Source organism: Drosophila ananassae, chromosome XL (genome assembly GCF_017639315.1).
Source record: "Drosophila ananassae strain 14024-0371.13 chromosome XL, ASM1763931v2, whole genome shotgun sequence".
NCBI classification, from domain to species: domain Eukaryota; kingdom Metazoa; phylum Arthropoda; class Insecta; order Diptera; family Drosophilidae; genus Drosophila; species Drosophila ananassae.
Window position 1 is genome coordinate 8,558,541 of NC_057931.1, and position 27,964 is coordinate 8,586,504.

Genomic DNA, 27,964 nt, shown 5'->3' on the forward strand with positions numbered 1-27,964 from the left:
GGTAAATTCTGCCATGTCTACATGGATGACATAATTGTTTTCTCTCACTCCCTCGAACAACATTTCAAAGACCTAAATTCAATCATTAATATTTTACATAAAGCCAATATGAAAATATCATTAGAAAAATCTCAATTTTTTAAATTAGAAACTTCATTTTTAGGATATGTAGTAGCGCAAAACGTTATTAAAACCGATCCTCAAAAAATAGACACCATATCGAATTACCCAATTCCCAAAAATATCAGAGAGCTGCGTAGCTTCCTGGGTCTCACTGGGTATTATAGAAAATTTGTAAAAAACTATGCAACCATTGCCAAACCCCTGACTAGATTATTAGAAGGTTCCAATGGAAAAATATCCAAGAGGATGTCAAAAAATGTTTTAATTACTCTTGACGAGACTGCAATACAGGCATTTAATGAACTCAAAGAACACCTAATTTGCCAAATAGAACTGGTCCAACCAGACTATTCAAAACAATTTACATTAACAACTGACGCATCCGACGTAGCCATAGGAGCAGTACTTTCTCAGGACGGATACCCAATCACTTTTATATCAAAAACCCTTAACAAAACTGAAAGAAATTACGCGACTAACAAAAAAGAACTTTTAGCAATAGTATGGGCATTAAAAAACCTAAGAAACTATTTGTACGGAGTATCAGGAATTGAAATACATACAGACCATCAATCACTCTCATACGCAATTTCGGATAAAAACCCAAATGTGGAATTAAAACGATGGTTCAATTACATAGAAAGCTTCAGGCCAAAAATTTTGTATAAACCGGGTACTACCAATGTAGTAGCAGACGCACTGTCCCGAATTGAAATAAATAATATTACAGAAGATGAAGACGTAGAATCCACGGATTACGGAACCCAACACTCAGCCGAAAGTAGCTTTAGTAACATTATAGGCGAAACAAAAAAACCACTTAATCAATTTAAACAACAACTTTTAATAGCAAAGGGAAAATTCACAATTCATGAACAGATAAATGTATTTGAAAATAAACGTCATATTATTGAATATGATCAACCAGAAAACTTAGTTACAGTCCTTAAAGAATATCTACAACCCAATATTAATACAGGGATTCATTGTACTCCTGAAGTGTTGTATGAAATTCAAGTTCAATTAAAAAATAACTTCATTAATAAATTCGTATATACAAAAAGTTTTGTTGTAGACATAACAAATAATGACGATAAAGCAATAATTATAGAGGAAACACACTGTAGAGCGCACCGAGGATTAGATGAAAATTATAAACAAATAACCAGATTATACTATTGGCCGAATCTGTACAAAAAATTAAAAGAATATATAACAAATTGTGAAATTTGTAATACGAACAAATATAATAGAAACCCGACTCAAATACCTATTGGAGAAGCCCCCATTCCAAAAATAGAAGGCCAACACTTACATATTGACATTTTTTACGCGCAAAATCTAACCTTCTTAACTTGCATTGATGCCTATTCCAAATACCTCGTTGTAAAAGAAATTACTAACAAAAAAAATATCGATATAAAAGTCTATGAAATACTTCAAACATTTCCCCAAGTTAAAACGATTATGACAGATAACGAACCTAGCTTTACATCAGCACAATTTAAATCCTTCCTACAGCGTTCTGGTATTTCAATCCATTACGCAGACCCCAGACATAGCCTTTCGAATGGACAAGTTGAAAGAGCCCATTCAACCCTAACTGAGATAGCTCGTTGTATTAAAGATGAGTACCGTCTCCTAGAATATTCCGAAGTTATTATAAGAGCAGCAAAAAGCTACAATATGACAATTCATTCAGTAACAAATCAAAAACCATACGACATTTTATTCAACAAAATAGATCACAGTGACTTACCATTAAAACTACAAACAGCACAAACTAAAATGTTAGATTATCATAATAAAAATAAATTAGATAAAAATTATCATGTAGGAGAAGTAGTATACGAGAAAATACACGGAGAAAGAAACAAATTAGGTCCCAGATTTAAAAAACAAGTCGTTCAGGAAAATTTACCCAATAAAGTAATCATTAATAATAGGAAACGAGTTATTCATAAAGACAACATTAAATAAGCCATATTTTACAGAAAATGGAAATACCATTTATCATCACCATTTTGATAATCACTTGCCACTCCGAAATAATCGACTACACTAACAACGAATACCTACTACTGAAGAATGAAAACGATGTATTGACGTATGACTCATTCGAGGACCTCTTTCATATCACAAACCTAAGTTTTTACAAAGAAATAATTAGAATAGAAGATAAAAATACTAACAACAGCAACTCAGATTCAGACTGGGACATTTCCCAAAATCTAAACATTATTAAAATTCTTATGTCCCAATTAATACCATCAAGAAATAAAAGGGGCATTAACGAATTGGGCACAGCATGGAAATGGCTAGCAGGTACACCAGACCATGACGACTTAATAAGAATAGAAAACAAAATTAACGAACTGACAGAAAACAATAACAAACAATTCACAATAAATTCACGTATATTTCAAGAAGTCCAACTTATGACCAAAATTCTTAACACAATCGTTGTTAACAAAGAAACAAAAGTAAGACAACACCGACTACAATTAATTACACTTGATATCCAAAATTTAATCGATACAATCACCTTAGCAAAAATAGACATTTTTAATACGAAAATACTAAACGAACAAGATATTAAAGAAATATTTAGACACGAAAATAAACCAGTTGTACTATCAGATCTGTTAGACATCTCCACTTTTAAAATAATAAAAAACCAAGACCTACTTATAATATACATAAAATACCCAATTATAAACAATATCTGTAGCTTGTACACATCAAGGGCAATTGCCCAAAATAATGGAAAATTAATAATAGACGATAAGACAGCATACTGTAATGGAAAATTCTATAAAATAACAAACTTTAAAAAAGAAATATTCAATAACTATTGTAAACTCTCAAACGAGAGCTCGTGTTTTATAAATCTCTTAAATGGAAAAAAGGCAAACTGTTCAAAAATACGAGAAAAAAATAAACAATTTGAAAATTTAGATGAAGGCGCTATTCTCCTCACTGGAGAAAATATTGTAAACGAAACAAAACTAAATGGCGCATTTTTGATTTTATTTAATGAAAGCATAATTATCAATAATATAAAATACATCAACGAAAAACAGAAAATGTTGGATTATATATCACAGTATAAATACAATAATTATATAATAACAGATTACATATTTTCCAACGATTCCGAACTAAGTTTAGACAACATAAGCATTATAAACCCGTTTGTAAAAATAGGAAATACAAAAATATCCCTTGAACTCATATTATTAATTGTAATACTTATCCTTTGTGCCATATATAAATCACGTAAAATAATATTCAAAATGCTAAAACAAATTCAATTAAAACGAACCAATATTGAACAAGAAATAGAAATTCCAAAAAACGAAACCACTGCAGAAGCCATTGCAGAAGTTGAATCTGAAAGAAATATTGAAATAACATTTGCCGAACTTAATAATAAAATCACCTCCCTCACCGCACAATTGTAATGAATCGGGACGATTCATCTTAGGAGGGGGAGAATTAACTAGAAGTTTAAGCCATATTTTATATGAATATTATAAACAATTATTTGGGCACTTGCCACCAAGCTCTTTTGAGTCTTTATAATATAAACATTCCCACACTCGCATCTAGCACCCTAACGGAAGACCAAGCTTGAGAAATGAAATAAACAAATTCCCCCTATTGAGCCGGCCACGGCAAAAACAACATTAGACTAAACATCCGCTAGAATCACGCCACTGCGGCTCCCCTTTTTAAGCATCCGTATTGATACCCAAATTTTCCATGCTGATCACAGCAATCCCATTCGGGAAATTCTCTTCGGAATTCAATTCGTAATATACTTCGGGAAGATCCCGAACCAAGAAGGAAAAGAATCAGCTCAAGCCTGGTCAGTCGGAATCTAGCTTAGGTTAAGATATAATGCCTTGTTAGACTTAAGATCGGAATGAAACCTAATAAAGTTTAAATATATATTTTTTTAAAAGTTAAAACCCGTCGTGATTATAATTTACATGAAACATTCAATCGTTACTCGTTGGTAGCTATTCGTTTCAACTCTTTACTCGCTACTTCCTAGTCCAATCTCGATTGAGAGACTATTTCATTTGATATTTTTCGAAAAAATACTCAATTTTGTTTGTCGAAACCTTCTTAATCTCAACTAACTTGTATATATTTTTATTGAAAGAAGAGTTTTGAAACTAAAAACAAAGATTTAGTTAAAAAAAGAGTTCAATCAGTTTTCACAGTTTATTTCTCGCTTTCTTTACTCGCTCAACCGATCTGTCATTTGTCACTTCTCACACGCTACTCGTTACTCGCTGAATCACTCTTGCTCGACACACTCTTATACTACCACTGAATAATACACCACACACCACACCACACCACCTGTACTATCTCTTTCTATCTCTCCTCCACTCTCCGACAAAAAGAAACTATTGGTCTCTACTCCTGCGCTTTGTTTTCCTATTATTTTAAAGCTACTACTCCTCGCATACCTAGGTCTAAGATAAAAAATTAAAAAAATAAAAAAGCAAACTACGAAAGACAGAAAGGCCAAAGCCACCCACCCACAGATTGAGGTCTAAGGTAAGCTGTGGATGGGCTGGGTTATGCGGAAGATTATGTCTTATACTGTCATCTGTAGCCTTATACATTTATCGAAATCATATTTGACAGAACCCAGCTAATCGATGATCTCTATCACACTCTCTATCTCTCTCTCTTTCTCTGCCCGTGAGCGAAATCCGTGCCAAAACGAAAAGCGTCCGTCAAATTCATGCCTTTAGATGAACCTGAACCAAACGGCGCACCGTCCCCTGGTTTCCAGAAAAAATGCAACCCAAAAACCAAAAATTTTAATAATCTGGTTCCATTTTCCCGCCACACCCAATTTTCATTTCTATGATCAGGGGGCGATTGTGTCAATATTGATTGAAAATACAAACTAATGTTTGGTTCAAGAACAGAACAGAGTTTACAAAGAGGCGCAATGCCATACTGCCCAGCCGAATAAACTGACCTTTATACCTATTTCGTTGACTGTAGTTTGTGCCGCAATTAGAGTCCCCAAAAAATCTCCACATAACCCCAAAACTGAGTGCAAAATTTCCTATTTCCTTAACGATACCGGAAGTAGCACTTAATCACAATTACACCCCCCCAAACACACACTCACACACACAGTGACAGTCACAGCCACAGAAGAACACTGGAAAAAAAAATGTAAAACACTGACACACACACACAGTGACACTCGATCAATGTTGTATGTGTATTAGTGTATGTGTGCGTGTGTGTGCGTGTCCAATGTTAGCCACTAGAGCTGAAGAATTCTTCCTTCCCAGACAAAGAATCTGGACAAACACATATTCAAATTCTAAATGGTTAACCCCGAAAGAAAGAGTCCCCATTTTGAATATACATATGTATAGGGTTTAGAGGTTTATCGATTAATCGAATAAACTGATTCAAAAAAAGACCATCACCAATTCGTCCATTCGATTCAAATCGAATCGAATAAAATCGAACCACAATCGTTCACAATTCGCAGGTACTAAACTATTGTCCGAAAGATATGAAGGCTGACATATGTGTTCATCTAAATCGCAAAGTATTTAACGAGCATCCGGCATTTCGTCTGGCCTCGGATGGTTGTCTCCGGGCACTGGCGATGCACTTCATGATGTCGCACTCGGCGCCCGGGGATCTACTGTACCACACCGGCGAGAGCATCGACAGCTTATGCTTCATAGTGACTGGAAGTCTGGAGGTGATACAGGACGACGAGGTTGTGGCAATATTGGGTGAGTTAACCGGAATACCAATAGGGATTTGGCTTAAAATGAAAAAAAAATGCAAAACTATCGATAGCTATCGATAAAAAATCATTTATAAAAGACAATTAGTTCGATGAAACTCTTATACTATCGATAGTTTTGACAAACACTTTAATTGAGATCTATTTTGCTCCTTTTTTTTTTCTTTCGTATCCTTTTCAGGCAAGGGCGACGTCTTCGGCGATCAATTCTGGAAGGACTCGGCCGTTGGCCAGAGCGCGGCCAATGTGCGCGCCCTAACCTATTGTGATTTGCATGCCATCAAACGTGATAAATTGCTCGAAGTCCTCGATTTCTATTCGGCATTTGCGAATAGCTTTGCACGCAATCTGGTGCTCACCTACAATCTCAGACATCGACTGATTTTTCGCAAGGTGGCCGATGTGAAGCGCGAAAAAGAATTGGCCGAACGTCGTAAGAATGAGCCGCAATTGCCCCAGAATCAGGATCATCTTGTCCGGAAGATCTTCTCCAAATTCCGTCGTACACCGCAGGTTCAGGCCGGCAGCAAGGAGCTGGTGGGCGGTTCCGGTCAAAGTGATGTCGAAAAAGGTGACGGCGAGGTCGAGCGTACTAAGGTGAGTGTGTGGGGAATAGAATATCCCCTTTATACGCTATCTATCTATCTCTATCTATGTCTATATATCTGTCTCGCTGTCTCTTCGTCTATGTCTATGTTGCTGTGCATTCTGCTTTTCATGTTCTGTGTTCAACTTTAATGTTATGTTGTTTGTTGGTTATTGGGTAGTTAAATTTACTTTATTTTTTATTTTGTTGCAAAGATAACTAAGCGATAATTAAATTTTAATCGATAAATATTAATCGATAAATCGGTTTCACTCTTAATATCATTTCCACTGCGTATGAGTGACTTAAGTTTTCTTATCTCGGTGCTATTAAAAGGCTAATTAAGAAAATTAAACAAAAGCCTTGCTAGTCACACATATTATGTGGAAATGATAAATAAATACAATTTATTTTATTAAAAATTCATTTTAAAATTGATTTTTTTTTTCAAATTTAAATTGAGCGGAGTCGAACCCGCCTGTGTTCCTTTCTCATTTCGTTCCCCCTAGTATATTTCACCGTTAACCGTTTACCGTAACTAACGTTTCTTTCGAAGCCTCACAAAATCCACCAAAACTCTCACAGCTCCAGCCAGAGTCGAAAGTCCCCACAGGCGAAAAAAAACCACAGGCACTGGCGCACTGGCCAGTGGGGCAAGACAACTGTTTGCCGTTAACCGTTACCGTTAACTGTTATCGTTAACTGTTTTAGCGTAGTTACTAATCGTTGAATTGCTTTATATATAAAATAATATATATATATATTTTATACATTATATACAACTGATCTGTATACAAAGTGACTTATGCTCGTTGTATGTCTTTCTTTGTCTTTGTCTTTCTTTAACATGCTTTCGCATAAAATGCATAAATAACTGTTCACCACTCTCACCATATGCCCTCCATTTTTCACCACACCCACTCTTATAAAAAACACTTATACTCTCTGGCTTGTAATTCTTCGCTTACTGTGTGCGTGTCTTCTGTGTTTCTTCTGGCTTTGTCTATTCTTTCTTCTCTTTTCTGTTTCTTATTGTACAAAATTCTTGTGAATTTGGCTTAAATTGAAAAATAAAAACAAAACAAATCTCTTGATCAAAAATTAAACAAAATTACTAACGGAAAATTTTGTATTATTTTCCCCCCTCTTTTCCCCCAAAACACATGGAACCGAATGTCCTTATGTACCAATTCCTTTTGTCCCTTTTCCAACACACCTCTCTTCCTTCTCTCTCTCTCTCTCTCTATCTATCTATCTCTCTCTTCTGTCTATATATCTATCTCGCTCGAATAAAAAATTTCGTAAATCGCCTGCCACTACTGCTTGCTACCAAAAAAAAAAATTAAAAAAATAAAATTTAAATGTAAAAAAAAAATCCCTGCAACATATACAAGAAGCTACCAGCAAAACTGACACTTACCGAGGACGCTCGCATCCTAACCACCGCCGCCGCGCCCTCGCCATCGCCATCCCCCTCGCCCTCCTCGGGTCCACCATCTGCGCGCAGTACACGGGCCAGCAAGTGGGGACGCCTCCTGGGCAGTTCAAGCGTCGATTCAGCTAGCGAAACCAGCGCCAAGGTAGCCGTCTCGAGAAGTTTGAGCGCCCGCGAAAGTCTCCGAGAGAGCACCGCCCAAGCGCGGCAGAGTAGTACTTCGAGTAGCAATGGTGGACAAGGCAACAAAGTAATTATCAGTTATAATTAAATAACTACATATATTCAAATGGATGTATGGATGATCACCGATCAGCGAAAAATAAAAATACAACTTATATCAGCGATCTGCGATCTACCGTCGTTCGTACCCATAATTCCATAAAATATCTAAACATCAGACACAAAAATACTTAAAGTTTATGAGAAAAAAAAGGATTCTCGGATTTCAATTTGATTTGAAACTTACATTTTTATTTAACAATTTTAACTCGAACAAAATAAAACAAGTTTAAGAGGGGTTTTGAAGTGCAAAGAGTGTCATTGCTAGAATCAGTTGAGAATTCTATCGGAAAAAACAAAATTTTCAAACTAATTGAAGTGTTTGAACTTTTAATTAAAAACTACTTAAAAAACATAACTTTTTCTCTATCTAAAATATATATTTGCACTTGAAAACCTTTAACTAAACTTGGATAATCACACTGACCAAAAAAATCGAACCAAAAAACAAACAAACAAAATAGAAAACTGTTTGTTTGTGTGTCTCTTTGGGTTTAAATTGTTTTAATAATAACTATTCTTTAACTCTCCTTTTTTTATGCCTTTCATTTGCTCTTCTCACTTTTGATATATATATAATGTGTATATATCGATCATTTCGATGTTAATTATGATTTCGATTATCATTTCGTATTTTGAACATTTTTGAACAATTGTGCAATCGAATTGAAAAGCATTTACAATTAAGCAAAGTAAGTTTTCGAACAATTAGTTTGATTTTGAAGCTATTTTAGTTGGCTGTACCACACACAAAAACTGGCACACGATCCACTGTTATCGGTTCGACAATCGATAGGCAAAATGAGCGGGCAGGTTATCGGTTCGAGTCGATGCTAACATAGCTAGTGATAAACTTAGTGATTGTATTTAGTGGCTAATTAATTTTGTGAATAATCTGTTAGCTTGCCCGCTTATGGACCGAATTTTTTTTTTGAAACTTAGAGCCACCCCCAGCACCACACCCCTTGCCACGCCCCCAAGCAAAACGCCTTTAGATTGTTTTGATTGTTATAATTCCCAACTGAAAATTAAGAACAAAACAATTAATTGATATTTTTTTATATATTTTTTCGTTAACTTTTTTCCCCACTCGCTCTCGCAACAAAAAAACAACTCTAAAATTTTGAAATCTGAATAACAAATACAACAACAACAAACATTGCCTGCCTTGCTACAAACAACAAACAACAACAAACTCAAAATTTGTTTCAAAAAATTTGGAAAAAACAAAACTAAACTGCAACTGCATCCGAAAATTGGAATCAACAAAAAAATGAATGCACTTTTCTGCACCTGCCACCAACAAAAATCTACAAAAATGCAATGAATGCTTCAACAACAACAACAACAACGATCTAATGCAAAAACTAAAAATAATAATTTGAAAACTAAACTTTGGAAAAAAAACTCAAACACTTTTCTCACCTTTTTTTTCCCCCAAAAAAAAAAACAACCTGCAACCTGCAACCTGCAACCTGCCACCACAATACTGCCTGCCTCCTCTTCTACCTATCTCCTTCTCTCTTTCTGTATCTATCTCTATCTGCCTGTCTCTATCCCGCATTTTGCATCCGCATCCGCCCATCGTTCCATTAAAACGTCACCTGCAGGTTTTCCCCAAGGCGCCCAAACTGCAGGCCAGCCAGGCCACCCTGGCCCGCCAGGACACCATCGACGAGGGCGGCGAGGTGGACTCCTCCCCGCCCAGTCGCGACAGTCGTGTGGTCATCGAAGGTGCCACAGGAGCAGCAGGCGGTGGTGGCAGTGGCACAGCAGCCGCAGGAGGAGGAGGAGGAGCTGGAGCAGCCGGTAGTGGAGCTGGACAAGCGGCAGCAACCAGTTCGTCGTCAGGCGCCGCCACTGGAGGAGTTCCGGCTGGTGAACGGAATCTGGCACTGGAAAGGGAGCGACAGATAGAAATGGCCAGCTCCAGGGCCACCACCTCGGACACCTATGACACGGGTCTCCGGGAGACGCCACCAACGCTGGCACAGCGCGATCTCATTGCCACCGTGCTGGACATGAAGGTGGACGTGCGACTGGAGCTGCAGCGAATGCAGCAGAGGATCGGACGGATTGAGGATCTGCTGGGTGAGCTGGTGAAGAGATTGGGAACGGGCAGTAGTGGTGGTGGTGGTGGTCCGACTGCGCCGGATAGCAGTGGCCAGACAACGCCTGGCGATGAGATATGTACCGGATGTGGTGCAACCGGAGGAGCGGCAGCAGCAGGGGGAGCTGGAACACCGACAGCACCCTCGGTGGTGACCACACCAGTGGACACTGTGATAACCATCTCATCGCCGGGAGCAACGGCAACGGCAACGTCAACGTCAACGGCAGCTGGCGCTGGCGGCAGCGGTCTGCTAAATCCCGGCGCCCCAGTTGTGTCGAGCGCGGGAGGCAACGGCCTGGGGCCGCTGATGCTCAAGAAGCGACGCTCGAAGAGCAGGAAAGCACCGGCGCCTCCTAAGCAGACACTCGCCTCGACGGCCGGCACCGCGACCGCAGCTCCCACGGGCGTCGCCGGATCTGGCATGACAACGACGACGCCAGCGTCGGCAGCGCCATCAGGATCATCAGCGGATCAACCGGAGGCATCATCATCATCCCCAACATCGGCCCCTCCGGCGGCGGTGGAGTTGCTGCATTTGCGTCTCCTCGAAGAAGACTTTACGGCAGCCCAAATGCCATCCAGTTCGGGTGTAGGTGGAACGGTTGGCAGTCCCACGGCCGCAACCACGCCCACTCCGCCGCCGGGCAGTGGCAGTGGCACGCCCACCACCACACCCACTGGCAGTGGACCGAGAAGCTCCAAACGGGAGTTCCTCTAGCCTCTAGAGAGCAGTGGCCGCCAACAGGAACAGCAATAATACAAAGGAGCAGCTAAAGCAGGAGATGGAGGAGGAGTATGGCTCCAGCCACGCCCACTCGCAAGCCTACGCCTACGCTTAGTTAGTCTATTACATAATAAGATACAGCCTGTAACCTCAAAACTCTCAAGAAAAGTAACACATACTCTCGTGTAAACCAAAGATCTGAAAAGTCCAATGCAGGATATGGTTCTATCATTCCAAAAGTTAAGCTTTCCCATGAAAAGAACTTTAATTTTATTTGAGAATTTGAAAAAAAAACTGGAGAGATCTTTTCGAAACTCAAGCTCAAGTTCTCAAAAAATTTTTCAACTTATCCAAGTTTCAAACCATAACCAGGGATGATGGAAAAATGTCCTGCAATGGAAAGAGATACAAAAAAAAAACTATCTTTTATGCTAAAAAAGAAGCTATCTCTATAAAAGCTATCCCTCTCTTTTTCTCACACATACACAAACACTAAAACACACACACACTCTGAATGGAAGTGCTCGATACTCGATATTCGATACTCTAACCGTTATATGATTATGATTACGATAGCATTAGCGATAAACGATAAAGATTAAGGCAAGCATATTGCTTACGAATTTGCTACATTTACTGCAATTATTTACCTTTATATACAGATATATATATGTATATATATATATACAAAGGACATCCATTAACACACACACACAAACACAAGACAAGGACACAGATATAGCTGTATGTAAATATGGATAATTTTGTGATAACTGCTAACGGTGGCAAAAAACCAGATAATGCTTACAACCAACAACCAACAGACCGATCAAAATAATGCCCGTGAATTGTATATAGCCTATAATTGTAGAAAAGGATCTATATAGAGATCACACACACACACACACACACACACACATAGACACAACAATCGATCTGAAAGTCATAGATATATCTTTTGGAGATGGGAGCTTGCTGAGAGATGACTTATAAAATGGCTAACAATTAGTTAAAATGTACAGAAGACACACATTTTCACACAGATATGGATATTAACCCGTCCTAAACTAAAAAACTAAAAACTAAAAAACAAAAAAAACTAAAAAAACTAAACTTAACGAAACTCGAACGCGGCTTGAGCACTTCGCACTCGCACTCGCTTGGCTCCCTATATTACATATATATTATATATATTTTTTAGGCTAATAGACTCGGATGGAAACTCAACCTAAAAACCAAACCAATAGTTAACTCAGCAACACAGTAAAGTCTAAGTAAGGTGGCAGGTTAGAGCTAGAACTATAGTATGAGGCCGCTAAACGAAACGACAATCGACAGACCTAAGGATACAAAAAACAAAAAAAAAACCAGAAACAGAATAGAAAAAATATTAAAATATAGATAAAAATAAAAAGGAACAAAAAACAAACCATAAGTTAAATCTCTAGCAAATATCAAAAAAAATTGATTTGTTGGATCATTTGTAAATAATTTATTTAAAAAAATTAGAAAAAGGATATGTTACCCACACATGCTCACAAACATTACACTACACTACACACACACACACACATATACACATATTTTGTGATAAAAAAAAAATTAGCTAAACCAAAACCAATTGAAACCAAGAAAGAAAAACCCAAAAACAAAAAAAAAATTAGAAAAGAAATTAGATAATTGTTTATGCTGGCATTTTGAAAGGCTTGCACTTGGCATATATATTATATAGTTTATACCAGAGTTCTCCGAGATGGACAAGACAAGAATGTATGTAGGAAAGTGTTGTTAGAATACCGTACTCTATAGCATATATATATATATATATATATATATATTGTATCGGCTATAAGTAGAGAGGATCCGTGTCCTGGGCAGCTTAGAGGCAAGGTTTCATTATGTTTAAGAATCAGTTAATGTCCACTTGAATATCGTTCAGTTACAATGTTTTTTCGATTCGCCTAGTTGGATATATATATTTGATATTTGATACTTATAGTGTGTAGAGATCCGGGGCAGATCCCGCCATTAGCAATACACTAAAATATGTACTGTCTTCCAGCAAAAGCTGTACAGTAGAGGAGTTTCGGGGGGTTAGGAATTTTTTCTTTTTTTGGGGTTTACAACAAACTGGGCGGGACTGTCTCCCAAAAAAAAAGAAAAACAACAAATTATAATAATGAAATATTAAAAAAGTTACTTAGTTCTAGATTGTAGATTTTTTCGATTCCCATTCCCATTTGGGAGCCCCGGAGGGTCCTCTCGTCAAACCAAAAAGCAATTCAAGTGGTATTAAAACTTAAAACACACACAATATACACACCTAACACTCACCCACACTTACACTCACCTACACTTAAACATATACGTATTTCCAATACTCTACAATGAATCAAAAAGTTAAAAAGGATAGCGAATGAAAATTTGTTGCATACGTTTAGGCGCTAATTTGTAGTTGAAAGTTTAACGAATGTAGCTGGCTCACTGTAAATAGTTTTTTTTTTTTAAATATTGTATAACTAAAAATTTGAATGAATATAAATATAAAGATAAATTATATATAGAGTTTAGGCAACTGAAGAGTAACGCCCTAGGGCCAGAGAAGGTAAAACCAAAGAGTAACAAATTCTAAAAGGGTTATATCAAAGTTTTAGATTGTTTTCCAAATACTTTCCATGCATACCCCTTATTCCGATTATACTCAGATGAAGCACTGATACATAATAGCCGAGCAGAGTTACCTATAGCCTAGTAATCCAATTGGTTTTGACATTGTTCCCTCTCGTTAATTTATACACGTACTGTTTCTCAGATTTCTTGCTTCCAAAACAACTCCATATATTTTGGTTTTAGATCTTAACTACACAGAGCCTTATAAATATAACCAAAAAGTAACTAAAACAGCATTCAACTAGCAACACTACAACCTAGAGTTAGAGCATTAAAAGCCAACTACAAAATAACTAAAAACGAAATTTACGAATGGTGCAATTACAAATTTTAGATCAGAGCTGTATATACATACGAGGAATTGCAAATGTCACGCTCATAATTGATTAATCGAATGTATATACACCCAGGTAATAAAGAACAAAAACAAATTCATAAATAACACACCCATCCTCACCAGAAAAGTATGCTATTGGTGATGTTCTGGCCTTCAATTTCGCCCAGAAAACTCCCGATTCAGTCTGATATTTATATATATAGATCGCCAGGCATAGAAATGGTTCGAGTAATTCGCTGATTGGCGCCAAAGAAACTGATAAAACCATATTAATATTATATATATACATACAATATATATATAGATATATATATGTAAATGTATATATGCTTATACATAAGGTATGTGTATGGGTACCTCTAGTTACACATAGAGAAATAACGAGATAACGATAACGAGAACAACCTAACAAAATTAAGCTTTTATACGCCAGAATTTTTTTCTAAACAAATATTAATGAAAACCAACCTAAGTGACACTCAAGAGTATACATAAAAAATACATAATTAATTCTTGCAAAAAACAAAAACAACAACTCAATTAACGAATACCGTATACAACGCCCTTAAGCGGAAAATGAAAAATAATTTAATTATATAAATTATATACAATGATAGAGAAAAGCCTTAACCAAGAAAACACGCGCCTCATTTTCGTTATATCCTTTAATAAATAAGACCCACTGCAATGCTAACAAAACAAATATATTAAAAAAAAACCTAAACAAAAAAAGTAATAAATGACAAAAATACATACTACTGCTAATGAAAAAAAAAAACGAAAAACCAAAACAATTACAAACAAAATATTTAGCATTATGCTCTAGACTTTAGACGAAAAAGAACCAAAATTTTACAACAAGAAGAATGAAGAACAAAACGCGTTAAAGCAATGTTAAACATTTTCCACCAATTTGAAAAGCAAAACAACAAAAAAACCTAAAAAACTGATGATTACTGAAACTTACTTCGTACATGCGCCCTTTGTTTAAACAACAAAAAAACAAAAGAAATATTAAAAAATCGAAAAGCTGCCTATTTATATATTTACAAACAAACAAACAACAAAAAAGAGCGAATTAACTACAAATTTAACAACCACAAAAAAAATACTACATATTGCAATCGCAACATTCCAATAAAAAAAAAATAATAAAATAACAAAATTAAAAACCAAAATTAATAGGAATATGTATAAAAAAAAGAAAATAGTTTCAAATCAATTGAGTTTTGCGTTTTTCATAACGCCCCGCCCCTCCCAAAAACCAAAAAAAAAAACCAAAACTTAGAAAAAGGACATCAAGCAAGATAAACAAAATGGCTTTGCTGTGCAGATTTACCGTTATATATATATATACAAACAAAAAACAATATATATATGTATATATACAGGTAGTTTATACCATTTGAAAAGCTTGCTATAGGGCTCGTCTTTGGGCCAAAGAAATTACCAAACAAGCCGCAAAAAATATGAACAAAAAATAAACAGAAATAGTTGTAATATTTATTTGAGAATTGCTGGATTAATGCCTAACAGTTAATGTGTATAGTTAATTGATTATTGCCACATTCGACCCACACACACACACACACACACACACACAGAGAGAAACACCTTAAGGAATCAGTACACAGACAGGCTATACACCATGTTTGAGGTTTTAGAAAGGATCGATCTAATACGGAAAACCAAAACCAAAAACTATAAAACTAAAATGAAAGCAATTTTCAGAAAGCGCTGAGCAGATGCTAAGACACAATAAATGAAAGAAACAAAGAAAAAAAAAATACATACATAAATGTTTTTAAAAAAAGTTCACCGATTTTCTTATTTATTTGCGCAAGGGATATCCTGATAAGTATGCTACACGTATATTTTTTGCAGATTTGAACGACTTTCGCTAAAGTCTCCATCGGATGTTGAGAAATTTGGCCAGATACGATATTCTGCCAGCTTCCGATAGGCACAGCTCGACCAATTCTTATCCGATCGGAAAATGAAGTACCATTTTGTAATCAGCGAACTCAGAAGCCACTTTCCTCATTCAAAATTATGCTTAAATGCGGTTTTAAAATTTTTCGATATTTTTTAAGGGGTACCCCCATGAAAATGAGGGTTTTCCGCAAAACCCCCATTTATCCAGCTTCCGATGTGCATAGCTCTGCCAATTCTTATCCGATCGGGAAATAAAGTACCATTTTGTAATCAGCGAACTCAGAAGCCACTTTCCTCATTCAAAATTATGCTTAAATGCGGTTTTAAAATTTTTCGATATTTTTCAAGGGGTACCCCCATGAAAATGAGGGTTTTCCGCAAAACCCCCATTTATCCAGCTTCCGATGTGCATAGCTCTGCCAATTCTTATCCGATCGGGAAATAAAGTACCATTTTGTAATCAGCGAACTCAGAAGCCACTTTCCTCATTCAAAATTATGCTTAAATGCGGTTTCAAAATTTTTCGATATTTTTCAAGGGGTACCCCCATGAAAATGAGGGTTTTCCGCAAAACCCCCATTTATCCAGCTTCCGATGTGCATAGCTCTGCCAATTCTTATCCGATCGGGAAATAAAGTACCATTTTGTAATCAGCGAACTCAGAAGCCACTTTCCTCATTCAAAATTATGCTTAAATGCGGTTTTAAAATTTTTCGATATTTTTCAAGGGGTACCCCCATGAAAATGAGGGTTTTCCGCAAAACCCCCATTTATCCAGCTTCCGATGTACATAGCTCTGCCAATTCTTGTCCGATCAAGAAATAATCCGATCTTTTATCCGATCTTGTTTAAAGTTTCTCTTAAAAGTCATTTAAAGTCATAAAATTTCCCACCTTTGTCCGATAAAGAACTACATGATTATTTTACATTCAGAATTGATTTTTTATTGCATCCTTCTCGCTCGTTACGATCGTAATAAATATATTTTAGTTATCTTGCATTTAATAATGTATATATATAAATATCGCATAGTGTGCCTCTGTTCGTGGAGTGTAAGAAAGGGTGAGGAGTGGGGGGGCAAGAACAAGGACCTGGGACGCAAAGGGAAATTTGGAGGTGAAAGGAGTAGAACCAGAGTTTGTAGAGCTGGGAGATGATTATGTACACATACTTCTTGACTCCGGAGATTGTACATGAAACAATATCAATATCAATATCAATATAAATATAAATTATTTAATACACATATATATATATATATTTATATAAAAAAATGTGTGAGTTTGATTCTAATTCGCATTTTGCTTGGGAGATTCGCGTGTTAAAAACAATATTGCCCGTGAAAAGAATATGCTAATATGCTATTTGCTAATCTCTTTTTAAATTTCCGATATCCTTTGACGATATCCTTTTACCAATATCTGCTAACCTAGAAAATAACTATAGCCGCTTCAGATTCTATATTTCATTTCCGATGTGTGATGGAATGTAAGGAAGGATTACGATTCCTTTACAGGTATGTCTGGGAGTCGTCGGAGTGTGACCATAGACCCATCCATGTGGGTGGCGACACCTCATCCTCGTCGTCATCATCGTCGTCGTCGTCATCCTCGTCCTCGTCCTCATCGTCGCCGTCGTCCTCCTCCTTGTGATCATTGGATCTAAATCCTGCATGTGGCTAAAATGTTTGGGCATTGCGGCAAACACCGCAGCCCAGGGCGAACTCCTCGCCGGTGGGCGGATGCATCACATGGAGCGGGCACTCGTCGCCCAATAGCTGCTTGGCCTTGGGCCCGGCCGGGCACTGGGGCAGCTTCACCTTGGGTATGTTCGTCAGCCGCTGGAAGTCGTCGTGGCAGGTGTCGCAAAAGTGTGTCGTTCCAAAGCAGAAGAACACCGCCACCGAGCAGCAGTAGCGGCACTTGTACTCCAGGAAATCGGTGCCATGTTTCGGACACATCTGTGCCCGGGCCACGTCCGAACAGCCGCCGCAGACCAGCTCCTCCGGATCGAATTTCTCGCCAATTTCCGCATCGCAACGTGCCTCGCCGCCGTAGTAGGCCTTCTGGCATTTGAAGCACACATAGTAGGCATACCGATCCATCGCCAGTTGGGTCATGTTGATGTCCTTGCTTTCCGTGTCCTTCACCACGCCCTCGTACTTGATTCTGGGATAAGAATTTCCAAGTTTAGACCTTCATGTAATGATTTTCTTTCAAAGATCTTACCTCATCAGTGCCTTCCGCTTGACATCCTGCTTTAGGGAGTTGATGGGCTCCAGGATGTCGGCCAGCAGGGGATGCTGAATGTCCGCCTTGCAAATGGGACACAGCGAGAAGCCGAAGGTGATGCGTGGCCCACTCCAGCGCTTCTCCAGCACCGCCTTGCAGCAGTGGTAGTGGAAGACATGGCCACATTCCAACTAAAAGTAAGTTAAGGATATCAGAAATGGATCCACCTGGGATTCAGGAAAACTTACATGTATTGCGGGAGCACAGGAGACTGCCTCCACGAAGCAAATCATGCACATGTCATCCGCATCTTGGGTGAGTTTCGGATCCCTCAGCTCCTCCGCCAATTCATTCTCCCTGGCATGGCACACGTGTTGCAAGCACGGCAGACACTTTCTCTCTCCGGCCACGCCGCCACAGGCATGGCCACAGGGTTTGGTCTTCAGGCAGGAGTTGGCCGCGTACTCCTGGCACTGGGCATCCGCGCACACATTTCCAATCTCCAGCAGACCCGAATCGCCGGTGAGGCCACAGAACCGACACCGACCCACCGCCTCCTGGGGCCCAGAGATGATGGTGTGGCTGCCATCCCGGAACTCCACCATGGCTTTCAGAGTTTTGGAGTCCGCCAGGGCCAGGAGCCAGAAGAGCTTGGTACGACCGCAGGATTCATGCAGTTCCACTCTTATGGCCTCCTCCTCCTCCTTGCAGACCTGGAGGAGAAAGTAAATTCATTAGTGTCCTTGTATCCTGGCACTCAGATCACTACTCACCGTTCTCTTGTGGGTTCTCGTCTTGCGATTTAAATGCAGGAAGCGATCACAGTCGCCGCACAAGGATCCGCAGGTCTCGCACTGAATGATGGCCGCCGTCTCCCCGTCGTCGTGATTGGTGCACAGTGGCCGGGTGTCGCACAGCTTGGACCACTGTCCCGAGGACAGCTTCTCCACGTGGTCGCGTTCCAGGACGCACAAGCTGGCCAGTGCCAGCCAGAGGGTGGCCGTCTTGGTGCAGTGCTCCGGCGTCCGATAGATCTCCTCCAGACGGGTCAGATTCAGAACGGACTCGGCGATGGCCGCCTTGGTGATTTGGGACCATTTCTCGCTCAGCTTTCCCTGAAAGTTAATTTTAATTTTAAAACATAATTGGATAATTATTTTTTATGGCACTTACGCTGGCCAGATCCCGGATTAGTCCGATGATGCTCTCCGCCTGCTTGGTGGAGATCAGACCGTTGAGGAACCAGCGCTGATTGAGATTCCTCTTGGACTCCTTGCGCGGCACCGGCGGCAGTGGGTCGAACTGGAAGGGATCGGTGGTGGAGGCGTGCTCGCCAGTTGGTGGTCTGGACGAGCGCTGGAGCTGTTGCACGGAGAGATCCAGGGAACTGCATAGCCGGACGAAAGCCGGAGTCTTCTCCTGCTGTCCTGGTTTGAGCGAGGAAGTGGCTGCCCCTCCGGCTCCAGCAGCTCCTCCCCCGGATCCCGCTGTGGTCTTCACTTTAACCTGCAGCTGCAAGGACTTGGCTATCACGGCCAGGAATATGTCGAGGATGCCCAGGCGGCTCATATCGAAGTCACTGGCACTCTGATGGGCGATGCTGTAGTCCGCCGGCGGCAGTCGTTGTACTCCCAAAAGATCCGCAAAGCTCTCCGGGGTGATCTCCGGCAGAATGCGACGCAGTAGCGCCGTCACCTGGCGCTGCACCCGATCGCTTCCGGTGTGCAGGAGACCCAGCAGATCCCGGAGTAGTCCATGTTGCTGCGACAGGTAGGAGCGGCCCACAACGCTGCCGGAAAGGGCCAGGACCATGCTCAACATTTCGAAGCAATAGGTATCCGGAGCTCGACTCCGTTCCGGCGTACTCTCAGCACTGGCTGGGGCCGGATTGGGGGCGGGGGCTTGCAGGGTTTGGGGTGGCTGCTTGAGGACGTGCGCCAGATTGGCCAGCTCCCAGTCCTCCTTGGCTCTTTGCGCCTCCTTCCGAATGGCATGGACGATGTGCACGATGACCTGTTTCTGGAGATGCGACAGCTTGCTCCTGGAGAACAGTATGCCCACCATATGCTCCCGCAGGTCCAGAGAGTCCGCCAGCAGGGAGGTGCTGTTGGTGGCCCCAGCACTGCTGGGCGGCGCTAATCCCGCGGAGTCCGGCGGCACCAGATCCGAGCCCACGTTGCTGATTAACTTGCCAAAGACCTGGCCGGTTATCAGCCGGAAGACTCTCAGGGTCTCCGCCTCACAGATCTGCTGCTGGATGCGGGCGGCATGGCTCAGGCGCAGGTGGGGTTGCTGGTGATGATGGTGGCTCGGCGGATGGTGCTTGTGATCGTCCTCGTGGACTCCAGTGACACCATGGCTGGTGGGCATGCCGAGCAACTTGATCTGACGGACTCGCAGCGTATTCTCCGGGCCGTGCAGCTCCAGGCGGAAGTGGGTGCAGCTATCGTCGCTTATCTTGGCCGAGATCCAGGAACAGGCCTTGGGATCCACATCCACGGACTTGAGCACATTGGTGTCGCCCAGGGATTGCCCGGCATAGAACACCACATTGAGGACCTTGTTCTGGGGAAGAATGGGAATAATTGGGATGAAATAGTACCAAGAAGGCTTCTGCCTCCCAAAATCCTTCCAACACTCACCTGTATATCCCGGCTATTATCGATGTGGACCAACAGATACCGGCAGGCATAGTTCAGCTTCGTCAGGGACAACTCGATGATCTTGCACTTGTTCCTGTCCTCCTCGTCGCTCTCCCAGAACGTTTCCGTTGAGTTGTCTGTCAGGGATTCGGCCATGGCGGGACGCGAGGAGACAGTGACCTCAAACATTCCAGCCAAATCCGTATAGCAGAGAACCCGGGCCCCAGCTCCAGAGGCACCTGTTGGCGCCAAGCTAACCTGATTGTGCTCCGCATCGCAGTGATTCTCCGCTTTCAGGATAGTGGACACCGCCATCGCGTCGTTTTGTTCGTCCGATTTGGACAGTATCTTCGATATGTTCCCAAAGACGTGGGAGCTGTGCAGGAACTGGTGATCGGCCTGCCGGAAACGGATGCCAAAACACTGGATCGCCGCTCGCTGCAGGGGTGAGCCCAGGGGCAGATGCAGCGTCAGATCCGCCACGGACTGGAGGAGGACGTGCAGGGACTGGGTGATCAAATGGGCGAACTTGCCACTGATCTGGGTGTAGGCCACCGGATGCTCCAGGGCGAACTCTGATGACTCTTCCGCAACCCGGCTGCTGCCCTCCGGTGTGTGACCTCCGCCTCCGCCGGTGGGGGTCAGTGAGCTGACGAACCACCACATTAGGTCGTGGAGGCACACGCCCTGGGTGACGCTTCGCAGGAGCCAGTTGAGGGCCTGGAGGGCGTAGATGCGACAGGCGGCTATCCGGAGACTCCGTTTCATGGCCGCCCTGAGCCTGTCCAGCTCGTGTTTCTGGGTTATGAACGCCATGGCCGGACGGGTCAGCAACTGGCTGCCCTCCTGGGAGACTGGATGGTCCTTGCCCCCCGAGCCCTCGGCAGCCGATGTTGCTGCTGTTGTTGCAGCTGCAGCTGCTGCCGCTGCTTGTTGCAACACCGAAACACTGGCCAGTAGCTTCTGAGGCACCAGGCGCCGCAAGTGCTCCGAGGGATAGCAGATCAGCAGCGACCCATCGCCCTCGCTGGTGGAGTTGTTCCTCCGCCGATATATCACCTTGGGCTGCCCCTCCAGCAGGGGCTGTTGCTGGTGTTGCAGTTGCAGGTGGAGCTGTTGTTGTTGTTGCTGCTGCTGCTGTTGCTGGGGCGCGTACAGCGGCACCGGGGGCGCCTGCTGCGGGTGGTGGCTCATCTGCTGGTGCTGCTGCTGCGCCAGAGCCGCCCACCCCTGACCCATGGAGTAGCTGCGATGGAACTTGGACAGGTTGCCGCCGGCACTGACAGAAGTGCCAGCTCCTCCACCCGCCGCCAGGGATCCGGACAGGAGATCGAAGTTGTTGGGCTCGCAGGACTCGTATGAGATCTCCGACAAGGGCTGTTCCAAAAAAGAATCCTTGATTTATAGAAAAATATAATGTTTCCTCCAATCTCTCATCACTTACCCTGTCGTATCCATTGTCGTTGGAGTTGGGACCCAGGCCGAACATCTCGTAGGGCAGATCCTCGTGGCCGGCCGTGCCCAGGCACTCCAGGCAGGCGAAGCTCTCCGGCGCCAGCCACACATTCTCCGGCGTCGCCGGCGGTGCTCCCACGAAACTCTTCCGGAAGGCGCCGCCAACCGCACAGAACTTGCTGCCACTCAGCCGGGCCATCCGGCTGCACCGACTGGTGCTCGGCTTGAGATCCGAGTTGCCCAACTGGGAGTGATGGTGCTCAATGACCACGGGCATGCCGGAGGACATCTGTTGGGGCGATCGCTTGGTGCCACTGCCCGAAACGGATGCCGAAACGATACCAGTCCCTGTTCCGGTCACCGTCGCCGAGCTGGAACTGGAGCAGAGCTCCAACAGGAATGTGGCATTCTCCCGCATGGTGGTGTACACTTCGGCATTGGCTATCAAGGTGGTGGACTTGACGCCAAAGAGATTCAGTTCGTTGGCTAGTGGAGGGAGGATTAGGACTATTAGGATGAAGAACAGAAACTAGACTCTAGAGACTCACCTTCCGTCGTCAGGGACTCCTGCTGGCGGGCCGAACTGTTGATGTTGTTGACGCTGCGACAGGAGGATAGATACCGATCCCGGCAAGGATCACACATTAGGAACCAGGACGAGGCCCCCTTGCCGCCTTCGCCGCAGTTGCCGGCCCAGCCCTCGCAGAAAATGCCCACGGAATTGTAGCCCTTGCCCTTGGCCGACTTTCCGCATCCGGGATGGGCGATCCGCATGTGATAGGTGACCGGCATGGGCAGGAATAGTTCACAGATCTCGCACCAGCTGCCGTCGTCCTTCTTCTTCCGCTTACACTTCCTGCCCAGCTCCTTTTCGTTGTTGGCTCCATGGTCGCTGCCCGACTTGCCCTCCTTGGAGTCGGTGTCTCCGTCGCCACCATTCGTGTCCCGACTACCGCCGGGCGATAGTAGACGTGGTTCCCTCTGCTCCAAAGCATTGGACTGCACGATCTGGACACAGCCCGAACATATCTGCTCCCAGAGATAAACCAGACAGCGCAGTGCCGGCGGCAGGACACTCACCACTTCGGGCAGAGCCTGCAGTTTCTGGGCGGGATCTTCGCCGCCTTGGTTGAGGAGGTTCTTCCGGTGCTTGCTTCGATTGTGCAGCGAACAGTTGCCGCTCTTGGTGAGGGTCTCCAGGGTGGATGGTCGGATGTTCAGGTAGTTACCGGCATTGGCCACCTCCACGGAGTGCCGCTGCTGGGCCTTCTGTTCTCTGGACAGCTGCAACCGGGCATCTCCGCCCTCGCCCCGTCGGGTAACCACTGTGGCACCTTCCTTCGGCAGTCCGGGGTGGAATTTGAGGAAGCTGGCGCAGGCCATGGCGTCATGGACGATGCCCTCGTGCCAGAGGAGGGCGGCGAATACGGCCCTGATGCTCTCGGCGAAGGATGGCGGCATCGCCCTCTTGATGGGACCCATGCTCCGTTTGGAGGACAATATGCATGCCGTAGCGGAGGTCGAGGTGGTGGCCAGCTGCAGTTCGCAGCTTTGCTGTTCCCCCTGGCCCGTGGTGGTGATCTGCAGGAGACTCAGCTCATCCTCCAGACTGGTGGCGTCCGTGGGCAGGATGCAGGCGGCACTTCGCTTGGGCGTGTGCTTCGGGGTGGAGAGCAGGGCGGCTGTTTGGCTGGCCGAGTAATTGGGTCTCCGCATGCTGGCCAGGCTGAACTCCGGTTCCTGGTCCGGGTCTCTGTCTCGATCCCGGTCCCGGTCCCTGCCCCGATTGCCATTACCGCTCCGCGGGGCAGCCTCCTGGCCGCCCATGGCGCGGACCAGTTCCCTCACAGACACCCCGGCCAGTGGCGGCGAGTGGGACGGAGTCAGGGGTTGGGCTCCCTCGACGGCGTCGCCCTTGAACCATTTCTGCAGGGCCTGCAACTTGATGGCGCCTCCGCCCACCACCCCGGCTATGGCGGAGCCAATATTGGCCGGCAGCAGCTCCGTAGCGACGGCTGCCAGGGCTTCCTGTTCCTGCTCCTTTTGCTGATCCTCGGAGTCCTCCTCCGCGTTGGCTGCCTCCTCGAGATGGCCCTCTTGGGATGGCCCTTTCAGCTCCGCCTCCTCATCCAACTCCAGATCCCGTTCGGGACGTGCGGGATACAAAAATGGGTTCGTGGACGAGGAACCGGACAGAAAACTACGGTTTTTGGACTTTGTCGGACTCATTACGGGACTTGGCTCCCGGTTGGGCTCATGTTCCGGCTCCGGACTGGCCTCGCCACTGGCTGTTGGGCTTTCCGGCGGCGCCTCTTCCTCCTCCTCCTCCGGATTATCCGACTGCTTGGTTTTCTGCGTCGCAGGCGCCAACTCCTTGTCGGTCACCGGCTGGAGAAGTGTCCGGGCCAGATGCTGATTGAATTGCAAGCACCAGGCCTCCGTCGGATACCAGCCCATGGTGCAGTGCTGGCGGATGGATTCCGTGGAGAGACGCAGCCAGATGCCATCGTCGTTTTCGATCTCATCGATGAAGGATATGATCCCGCCCACCCGGACCACGCCCACCTGCTCGGACTGTAGTGTGGGATGCGAACGGATCCTTAAACCAGAACTATGTCGAGCCTGGAAACAAAAAACATAACCAGTGTTGGAAAGTTTTCATTGCGTATAACAGTTATATTCTTGGCACTATAAGGGTTAAGAAAGCTTCCTTCATTTTGTATAAAAAGGCCCCATTTTGCTTAATTTGTGTTAGTTTTCTTAAACATTTTAAAAGTTGAAGTGTTTCTAGTGGTGTTCTAACAAATCATTCTTCCTGAGACATAAAAAGAAGTGTGTGCTTAAAAAAAATTTATTGGTAATTTTTATAAAAAATATAAGTAAAGACATAAGTGATGCTGACGTCATCATGGCACTCCATTTAGTATACATACATATGTAGTTTGGCCCATAAAAATTAATACTAATACTGAAAAAAAACTTGAAACTAACCTGAAAACGTCGCAGTTTACTGGGTGCCTGGGGCCTGCGCTGGGTACTGTTCTTTTGGGTGGGCGGTGGCAGGACACCCTCCTTGACCTCCACCCGATACACCTCCTCCAATGGTATACCATCAATGGTCACCGCCAGGCAGTAACTGCCCACCGAACTGGGCGTCCACTGGACACTAAACGTGCCATCCTCCATGTCGCGGGCATTTAGGGATTCGGTGATCCGTGTCTGGATCGGACTGGCGTAGCGCAGCTCCTCGAACGAGTAGTTGGTGAAGGGCTTCATGAAGGTGATGGCCTTGAAGCACATCTTCTCCTTGGTGGTCGGTTCATAGTTGAGACGCGGTGGCGGCGCCATTCCGCCCAAATCCCCGGCCGAGCAGGAGGCCCGTCGCATTCGCAACGTTGATCCTCCCGGGGGTCCAAATCCTCCCGTTCCACTTGTACCATTTGGACCGGAACCCGTCGGTATTGCCTTTATTTCTACCTTCAGTTCGGGCACTAGGACAGCATCGCCATACTGATCCCGGATAGTCACCGTTACCTGGGTGGGCCATCCGTAACGCAATGGCTCCGTAATGGTGTTGAGTTCGCACCTACAAGGAGATTATTTTATTTTTTTTAATATTTTTTTCTACTATTATATTGTAGCGAGCACCCTATATAAAAATACAAAATACTTGACTTCCTAGGCAGGCCAATATTTCTTACCCTTAGTGTGTGGAGAGAGAAGGGAGAAACCAAGTTGAAAGAGACATACGCAAAGCCCTGTTACCCACGCATCCACTGACCAAAAGTAGGTAGAAAATCATTCGATCTTACAGTTAGGTTGGGAAGCTGTAGTGCAGCAGGGAATGGCTGTACTCCCCCAAGCTCGCAGAAATCATTTCATTCTGATCTTTTGCCGAGTGAAGAGCCTCGAGTACATATTGTGAAATAATAAGAAGATCCCGCGGACACGTGTAGAGAGAAAAAGAAACTATACAGTGAAAGCAGTGCAGGCCATTCAGGCAGCAAATTTAAGACATTATAATAATAAAAACTACTTGTGTTTGTGTGTGGGTTCAAAATTCTTAAGGTGAGACCCCAAATAATTGAATTAGTGCAAGTTTAAAAACCTGACCAATCCCTTGTCAGGTATCCCATTTGACCAGGATCAGCCTGATAGGCTCTCCGTGTGGCAAGTGGCCTCGGATCGGACGTCGGATCAGTCAGGAGGCCGTAGCACCACCAAAGCCACCCCCCCGCCGAATCAGTGGGACGCACATGGGTTGGTAGCCGCATCGTACCATCAGTGCACCGTACCCCGATTCTTATCTTCTCACCGGTTGGCGATAAGGTGTCGTTCAGCAGCTGCAGTAGCAACCAACGGATGCCGCCGCCCCCCGATTAGGTTTTCTCTTTGGTGAAGCAAGCTGCCGTCATGATTTTGTGAGCGGCATAGGACCCACATGTCCAAGTATTTAGCTTTAAGCACGATGACCATGCCTGCGAGCATATATGTGTGTCAATATTGTATTTAGAGCAGATTGACGCGAATAATTTTCACGGCGAATCTCGATAGCTGCGCCACAAAAGTATCGACTCCCAACAATAATGGTAATCTTCACGGCGAACCTCGATAGCTGCGCCACAAAAGTATCGACTCCCAACCATAATAACAATTCCCATTATTGTAGTACTATAAATGGAATTTCATAAAGTTATTGCATAGATGCAGTCATTCACGAGTATGAATTAATTAGTGTAGGACCTTATCCTTAAATTTAGTCTCTAAGCAAACCCACCCAGCCTTGAAAGAGAGATCAGCCAGGTCTTTTCCCCATTGTACCATTCTCTAATAGCATTAAGTCCACAGCAAAGATCACCTACGACATCTTGGGCCCAACGATGGATGCAGAATCTGTAAAGCTGAGTGAGTAAAGAAAACGAAGAGTAACAGTAAATTCATATAGATAAGTACAATGGGAAATCCCTGTTATGTTCTGCCTTTCTATCCCAAACTATGAAGATTAGTTGTAATTGTAGTTTAGTACCGCTAATTTTGCGAATATTTAATTATACGAAATGAACATGAACTAATATCTTTCACTTGGAGCACTTCGGATCCGAACATTGCAGTTGAACATGGGTAGACCCCCACTGTTTGGTGAAACGTCTACATGGTAGGGAGGGTATAGAAGAAAGACCACAACACCCAGTCTTTCAGGTATCATGGTCAGTAGAATCAACCACCCAGGGTCAGCCTACTTCCTTCGTTCCTTTCCAACTTCCCCATCTCTGTCTACGAGAAAATCCGTAACGTACTTGGTCTAGATTGCCGTGCCATCACCCACGCCCCTTTCGACTGAGCCCAGCCGTCCCCAAGTAGACAGAGGAAGCGCGGCAGAGACCATCCGTGCAGTGTTAGGGACAGTTTACTGTACTTAATAGTTCGACAAAACCGTACGTCCGTTATAGATTTTTGGCGCCCAGCGTAAGGGCCGAGATTCGTGTATATTTAACCGAGCAACGTGGGTTATACGAATCAGCCCAAAAAGCCCCACTCTTCCCTTTCATTCCTTTTTGAATCCTTTCCTTTGGCCAATTCCCAAATTTGATATATAAAGTAGAGTCAGCGTTTGCGTATGTACAC

General features: G+C 43.5%; 2 protein-coding genes and 1 long non-coding RNA gene across 6 annotated transcripts in view; 2 read left to right on the forward strand and 1 right to left on the reverse strand.

Annotated features, from left to right (window-relative positions):
• LOC6502321 (potassium voltage-gated channel protein eag) overlaps positions 1-15,550 on the forward strand; it is a 46,765-nt gene extending 31,215 nt beyond the window's left edge. For 2 of the 4 annotated variants that reach the window (XM_032453142.2, XM_032453143.2), the window contains exons 13-16: positions 5,663-5,915; positions 6,111-6,526; positions 7,913-8,200; positions 9,843-15,550. In XM_032453142.2, the coding sequence (XP_032309033.1) occupies positions 5,663-5,915; positions 6,111-6,526; positions 7,913-8,200; positions 9,843-11,063 (2,178 nt within the window). In that variant the 3' untranslated portion in view covers positions 11,064-15,550. Of the gene's footprint in view, positions 1-5,662; positions 5,916-6,110; positions 6,527-7,909; positions 8,201-9,842 lie in introns of all 4 variants that reach the window. The other 2 variants (XM_032453144.2, XM_032453145.2) reach the window with 2 other exon arrangements.
• Positions 15,551-16,932: 1,382 nt separating this feature from the next.
• Positions 16,933-27,964, reverse strand: part of LOC6504741 (E3 ubiquitin-protein ligase highwire) — a 59,226-nt gene continuing 48,194 nt past the window's right edge. The window contains exons 15-23 of the mRNA XM_032453160.2: positions 25,331-25,925; positions 22,888-24,961; positions 22,329-22,825; positions 20,885-22,261; positions 19,416-20,807; positions 19,016-19,357; positions 18,491-18,955; positions 18,240-18,433; positions 16,933-18,179 (exon numbers count right to left, since the gene is read on the reverse strand). Of these exons, the coding sequence (XP_032309051.1) occupies positions 17,690-18,179; positions 18,240-18,433; positions 18,491-18,955; positions 19,016-19,357; positions 19,416-20,807; positions 20,885-22,261; positions 22,329-22,825; positions 22,888-24,961; positions 25,331-25,925 (7,426 nt within the window). The 3' untranslated portion in view covers positions 16,933-17,689. The remainder of the gene's footprint in view (positions 18,180-18,239; positions 18,434-18,490; positions 18,956-19,015; positions 19,358-19,415; positions 20,808-20,884; positions 22,262-22,328; positions 22,826-22,887; positions 24,962-25,330; positions 25,926-27,964) is intronic.
• On the forward strand, positions 25,941-27,407 carry LOC123257531. The gene is made up of 2 exons (XR_006507625.1): positions 25,941-26,407; positions 26,467-27,407. It is a non-coding gene; the product is annotated as an uncharacterized LOC123257531 (long non-coding RNA).